This window comes from Myotis brandtii, unplaced genomic scaffold (genome assembly GCF_000412655.1).
Source record: "Myotis brandtii unplaced genomic scaffold, ASM41265v1 scaffold2664, whole genome shotgun sequence".
NCBI classification, from domain to species: Eukaryota; Metazoa; Chordata; class Mammalia; order Chiroptera; family Vespertilionidae; genus Myotis; species Myotis brandtii.
The window spans coordinates 91,536-98,913 of record NW_005360137.1 but is presented as its reverse complement, the minus strand read 5'-3'; the positions used below and the strand labels follow the sequence as shown (position 1 = coordinate 98,913).

Sequence of the window (7,378 nt, the reverse complement as noted above, 5' to 3'; positions counted from 1 at the left end):
CTTGCCCACGCCCGTGGGGTGAGGGGTGGGGGGCCCGCCTGAGCCAGGCGCCCTCACACCTCACCCGCCAGCTAGGCTCCTCTGCAGTGTCGGTGAGCAGTGCTTGTAGTGGCTGTCAGTCTAAGTCTAAGGGGAGCCGCAGCTCACAGCAGGTGGCTTGCTCCCACAGACACCAACAAGAGGAGGAAGCTTTGTTTTCCCCAGTAACTTGCACTGGTGTCCCAGTTCATTGCCGGTGTTTACTGGGAATTACTTGTCACGTAGCACCGTAGTCCTGCATTCGTGTGTTGTACTCTCCAGTCTGAGTCCCTGGTTGTTGGCAGCCTGGCAACATGGAAAGGGAAAGGCTTTGCCTGAAGTCCGGAGCCTTGCATCTAGTCCTGGCTTTTTCACCCGAGCTGTGCAGGCGCCCAGGGTCTGTTTTCTTACCTGTAACACCAGATTTTGTAGTTCATGTTTTAGCTCTACAATAGGATAAGTTGAAGTTAATGATTATGTATTTCTCATTTTTTTCCCTCTTTTCTGTTTCCAATAGCTTGTTGAAGATGGATATAGAGCACTGGACAGAAATGATTTCTCCTTGCACTTATGCACCAATTTTATTTTTAAAATAAAATGTCAAACACCTTTGAACTTTTTATTAAAAGTACAAGTATCTTATTGGCCATGCGGTTCACTGCATCAAGAGACCTGGATTTTCAAACGATATGTTAGTGTCTTAGAGCGGCTACCTTGTTTCTTAAGGAATCTATGCTAGTTCCTTGGTACAACTGCAAAGCAGAATTGGCCTGGGCACCGTTGTGAGTCCTTTTGGTCAGTTGTTTACTAGACCTGATCAGGAAAGAAGAGGCTGTATAAAAATAACTGAGGTTAGCCCAGCCAGTGTGGTTCAGTAGTTAGTGTCAACCTATGAACCAGGAGGTCATGGTTTAATTTCTATTCAGGGCACATGCCCAGTTGTAGGCTTGATCCCCAGTGTGGGGTGTGCAGGAAGCAGCCGATCAATGATTCTCTCTCATCATTGATGTTTATATATCTCCCTCTCCGTTCTCTGAAATTAAAAATGTATTTTAAAAAATAACTGAGGTTATTATTATTACTAGAGGCCCGATGCACGAAAATTCGTGCAAGAGTAGGCCTTCCTTCCCCTGTCTGCCGGCACCAGCTTCCCTCTGGTACCCGGGACCCGGGCTGGCTGCCCGCAGGCACCCGGGAACTGGGCTGGCTTCCCCTGGGCCACCCACAGGCACCCGGGACCCAGGCTGGCTTTCCCCACCCCGGCCCCAGCTTCGTCAGGAAGGACATCTGGAAGACATCTGGTCTAATTAGCATATTACCCTTTTATTATTATAGATTGCCCTTTAGGATCTTAAATTTATCCAAATAATATTTACTGAGTATCTACTACAGCAGTTGACACAAAAGACTAAAATCCCTATCCTCATGCAGTTTACATTCCAGTGGAGGGAGTTTGATAATAAAGATAAGTAGGTAAATTATAGTTCAGAAGGTGATCAGTGTTATGGTGTGGGGAGCGGCTATAGGGTTAAGCCTCGGACTGACCTGTTGGCAAAGTCACAAACAAGTCCCAGCTTAGAGGGCACAGTCCTCTTAAGCATAATTAGGCTTGACCTTGTGAGGCTCCCTAGGGCTGAGGGAAGTGCAACAAGAACAAAAACAAGTGAAACTCACAAGAACAGTGTAAACAAGTGAAACTCACAAGAACAGTGCAACTTTGGTAACCACTACCTTGTTTACCTCTGACTATAAAAATAAAGGCTCAGCTTGCCTCAGGATCTTTCTCTGTGGCCTCAGCCAGGCACAGGGAGATCCACGGAGACTAAAGAGAGCTTGAGAGTTCTGAACGCTGTCTCTGTGTAAAACATTCTTCGCCAACTCCGTCCACACCTTTGGGAACCCCTGGACCGCTGGGGCTGGACCCTGGCATTATGGGATGAAATAGAGCAGAATAGGGTAAGGAAGACCAAGAAAGCTGAAGTCAGGGGTGAGGGCATATTACAAATTCTCTGATAAAGTGTATCTGATTTTCTAGAAGCTCAAGGAATACCTTCAAAAATAAACCTTTTGAGGAACAGGGCAATGGTACTATCAAGTTGACACTAAAGAAGAGGAGAATGAGGTCTATGTTTTACCATATTTGGGAATGATCTTAATTAGCATCTCTTACCCTGACTCTAGCTCATTTCCATGAAGAGAGGATGGATCTTCTTTCCTTTTTCTTTTAAAAAATTTTTTTTATTGATTTCAGAGAGGAAGAGAGGGGGAGAAATAGAAACATTAATGAGAGAGAATCATTGATCGGCTACCTCCTGCACACCCCCCATTGGGGATCGAGCCTGCAACCCAGGCATGTGTCCTTGATCAGAATTGAACCCGGGACCTGTCAGTCCGCAAGCTGACGCTCTATCTCCTGAGCCAAACCAGTTAGGACTCTTTTTTAAAATTTTAATATATATTTTTATTGATTTCAAAGAGGAAGGGAAAGGGAGAGAGCGATAGAAATATCAGTGATGAGAGAGAATCATTGATTAACTGCTTTCTGCACACCCCATACTGAGGACTGAGCTGCAATCTGGGCATGAGCCCTGACCGGGAATTGAACCATGACCTCCTGGTTCATAGGTCAAGAGGATGCTCAACCACTGAGCCTCAATGGCTGGGCTGGGTCTTATTTTCAACACTCACTAAGGGGTTTCCGTGGGCATATTGACATGAAAATCCCTGCTCAGGAGAGGTGTGGCACTATTGAAAACTTCTTACGCCGAAACTGGTTTGGCTCAGTGGATAGAGCGTTGGCCTGCGGACTGAAAGGTCCCAGGTTCGATTCCGGTCAAGGGCATGTACCTGGGTTGCGGGCACATCCCCAGTGGGAGATGTGCAGGAGGCAGCTAATCGATGTTTCTCTCTCATCGATGTTTCTAACTCTCTATCTCTCTCCCTTCCTCTCTGTAAAAAATCAATAAAATATATTTTAAAAAAAAGAAAGAAAACTTCTTACAATGAGGGCTCCTTGGAAATCCCAGAGCAGTAGTTTATAGGTGACAAACAGCTAAGAGATCCAAGGCCTAAGGCTCTAATTACTGGTAGGTTTGTTGCTCAGGGACCTGCCTAATCAGTCTAAATGGCAACAGATAACTTCATATCACTGTGAGAAGTGAACTGAAAATGACTCAATAAATGATCAATGACCCCCTGGAAACCAGACTCTCAGGGGCTTGAATACAGGAGGGAGTAAGGCAGAAGGCCAACTTGAAAGCACCAGGTTCCCCTTGCCTCCTCTTCTATGTGGACACATCCTGAAAATCTCTAGCAGCTCCTGGAGCCAGTAATTTCAATGCTGCTTGAAGAATTTACCTCAAGTATCTCCTTATTAGCAGGGACAACAGTTCAGGCCTGAAAAACAATGAGATGTTTGTGCTCCCAGGAGTATTATGGAATATGCATGTGAAGGAGAAACCCTCTTGAATAGAGCTTAGTGATGAATCTCCACTATATCTAAAAATCAAAGAGCGAGAGACCAAGTCCCTGGTTATTGTGGATTTGCAAGAGGTGTTTTTTAGAACATTTAGCTCATTTCCTGTAAAGATTAATTTTTTTTTGTCTTAGCAAATTTAATGACATCTCCATGTTAACAAAAAAATTCAGAAAGTTGTTTCCACAGAAAGCTTTCTCCTCCTCATTTTACTGGTGTCATTATGCCTTACTGCCAACCTTGTGTTCATTCTGTGAATGCAGTATTTGAGGACTGAAATGCTGGTTCTTAGAGTTCCATCCTGTTAGGGTGTTTTTTGGCTGGTGACTCGGGCTGTGAAAGAATTCACAACTAAAAGAAGAGATAGATGCAGAGAGAAAATTTATTTTTACTTTCCCCAAAGGGAAAAGGCCGGTGCATTCCTAATCAATACAAGGGCAGGTGATAAACAGCAGCCTGCTCTTTTAAAGGGTAATGGCTGCAGATGTCCTAGGGAAGTGTCTTAGTATTGTTCCCAAGCCTGCACAACATGCTTAGAGCAAAAGTTATGAAGAGTTCAGAGAAGGCTTGTTGGAAGAGGGGGATGGGAACTTTCCTATTAACTAGAGACTTTCTGTTGCAAATTATCCCTGAGTTGAAAACATAGCAGGAAGGAGGGGAATGCAAGAATGTAGCCTTGAAAGTAACTTATCTTGCCCTGTAGTTTGAACAGAGAGCCTGTTAGAATCAGAGGAGCTAACAATCTTGGGGTTTAATTACCAGGTGCTTCTCATAAATTGTGGAAGGCTACAGCAAACAAAAAGAAAGGCCTTTTTTTTTGTCCTTACACATCCCATCTGGATGCCAGTTTGTTGAAGTATCCTAGTCCCCATTACTCATTGGGGTTCCAGGAGTTGAGACTCTTTGAGACAAGATAGGTTTCTTAAGGCACATGGTGCTCCCAGACTGTTGATTTGTGCCTAGTTAAGTGTCTGGACTATGGCCAGTTCTGCCTGTTTGGGCCTGTTCATGTGCCGTTACTTGTGGACCTGATCGTCCCAGTGATGCTTCCTTTCCCATTACTTATGTGTAGCCCCCTGGCCCACTCATCTCCCTCTCCTGTCTCACCTCACTGTTCTGTCATCCCTGTCCCTCTGGGGATGTGCTGCTCACCCCCCAAGTCCTATCTAGGCAGGTGCTTCTGTGGTTTTTAGCCACCCCATGCCCCTCCTAGTCATTCCTTTGTTTTCTGCTTACTGCCTTTCTACCCCGTGGCTGTGTGCCCAGCTCTGTGGTGGGCAATTCCCCTTGACATTGCCTCTGTGGCCATTTCTCTAGCCCTCTACCCTTTGCCCTACTTAAAATGTTTCCCCCTAAAAACATTATCTCATGTGGAGATGTTACTTTTCCCATGTTAGCTAAAATGGGCAATGAGGAAGTTGGGAGATGGGTTATGATGCCAGTCATGTGCCCTGGAAATGACATGGTTCACTCATCAAAATATACCTTCTCTCCGCTACCCCCAACCCCACCATTTTGGTGGTGATGATGTTCCAGGACTCACAAGGAATAAATGCTTGTAACTCTGAATATGGTACAAAAATGTATAAAATCAAAGTCACCTGAGGTGAACAAGAGTAATAAACTGTTTTCATTCTTCTCATTGCTCGTATGTATACACATATGTTGGGAGTGTGTTTATTTTTCCCAACATAGAGTTAAACTAAACTATATCCATGACTTTTTCATTTAAAATATGGAAATTTCTTTAAATCAGATATAGGATTTTTCCCCAAAAATTTTTAAAAATATTTTTACTTTTATTGATTTCAGAGAGGAAGGGAGAGGGAGAGAGAGAGATAGAAACATCAATGATGAGAGAGAATCATTGATCAACTGCCTCCTGCACGCCCTCTTCTGGGGATTGAGCCCAAAACCCAGGCATGTGCCCTTGACTGGAATTGAACCCGGGACCCTTTAGGCCGACGCTTTATCCACTGAGCCAAACCAGCTAGGGCGCCTAGTTTATTTATAGACATATTTAAAATAAATAAGGATTTCATAAATGATAGATTGTCTTTAGTGCCTTTTTCCCCCTTAACACTTACAAGATCACTTAGAAGTACTGATTTATCAGTACAACTTTGAGAAAATAGGCAGTATCTACTAAACCTGAACATAAAATATGGCCTGTGGCCCAGCATTGTGCACCTATGTTCCCACTGTGTACATGTGTAAATAGTAGCCAGTTATAATAGCTATAAACTGGAAACTTTTCACATGTCTACAATAGCAGAAGAAATGACTTGAGTACATCACACACGAAATATCAGGATGAACAAACTACAACAACACAGTCATACAAGTGCTCACAAACATGTTGAATAAAAGCCAGACAAAGCTGCCAGGACAGAGTTCAAAAAGGCAAAACAAGTTTTTGCTGTTAGTAACTAGTATTTACTTTTGACATTGAAGGAGTGGAAGTGGGTGGGGCCTAGGAGGAGAAGACTACTAGGGTACTGGTAATGTTCTGTATCCTAATCTAGGTGATGTTACGTGGGGGTGTTTCAGTGTGAAAATTCAGTGAGATGGACACTTGTCACTTTTCTTTATATTTTACTTGAAGATAAAAACCATACATAAATAGCATGGCAGTTGGGCCTGTGGAATCAAATTGTGTGTGGTACTGAAGAACATTTATATTAGTGTGATTCATCATTTGAAAAGTAAGCTCACATCATTTTTCTTACTCAATGTAGTGGAGCTTGGGAACTGGATTTATAGGATCCAGTCCCACTTGGGGAAATGTTATTACAATCTCAGAGTACAGATATAAAATTAAAACCGAACACAGGTTCAACTGCCTGCCTCAACAAAAGCCAAACTCCTGAGACAGGTATTTGTGAGAAGGAAAGTGGTTTATTCAAGTGTGGGTGACCGGAGAAGATGGTGGACTCTGGTCCTAAAAGCCATCTTCTCATCTTGGCGAAGCCAGCAATTCTTACAGGGTGGAAGGAAGGGGGCTGGTGGACATGCAGAGAAACTGCCGATAGGCAGGCTGCCTTCTTGGGGGTCCCGATATAGATCTTTACTGTCAGCATTCTGGAACTGGTCAGCATCAGCCAAATTCCTGTGGTTGGGTGATTTGGGGTCAGGCCATTTCTTGTTCACATGGGACAGGAACAGCTGAGTCCTGCTGGGTACTCGGTACTCATAAGGAAACTGTTAGTATATAACTTCATTTTTATGAGTTTTGTTGTTAGTGTATTTGATTTTCATTTTTATTTTATAGTCAGTTGGTATAATATTAAGTTTTCATATTTTTATTGTAGGAACCTATATTAGCTCAAGTTAATGTTATAGTTTTCCCTAAAGTTAATATAGTTTTATGTGGGTTAAAATATTTTTTTTTTGCTATCACTTAATTCATATTAGTATTCTTTTTAACTCTATATTCTGACCAAGTTTAGTATTAGTCCTGTATGAGTTAAAGTACATTAAAAAATGAGGTATATGTTCATGGTTACAAAATGGGGATGATAATTATTTGCTTACAGGCTTGCTGTAGAACAGACAGAATCACCATCCTCACAAAACTGAAACTAGAATGAAATGAAACCTCAGCAATACACCAGATAGCAAAGAACTGAAAACTGCCTTTTGAAAGAAGAGTATGCAACAGAACTGTGTATCCCATGAGGGCGTAGAGGAACGCTGTCCTTGCGGTTTAAGATACTGCAATGGTATCTTAAGGATGGCTTAAGGACACATATGTAATACCTTGATCAATAAAGAAAAAAAAGGAATGGCCCAGCAAAACCGGCATCAGAAAACTAGGGGCATAACACCGAGGCCCCGCAGCCACGTGGCAACACCGCGGTCATGGGACAGGCAGGTTCCGACGCC

General features: G+C 43.1%; 1 protein-coding gene across 2 annotated transcripts in view; it reads left to right on the top strand.

Moving 5' to 3' along the window:
* The window catches only part of NPHP1 (nephronophthisis 1 (juvenile)), a 103,823-nt gene that overhangs the window by 6,565 nt on the left and 89,880 nt on the right, over window positions 1–7,378 (top strand). For both annotated transcript variants that reach the window (XM_014541309.1, XM_014541308.1), the window contains exon 3: window positions 536–709. In XM_014541309.1, coding sequence (XP_014396795.1) covers window positions 536–709 — 174 coding nt within the window. The remainder of the gene's footprint in view (window positions 1–535; window positions 710–7,378) is intronic.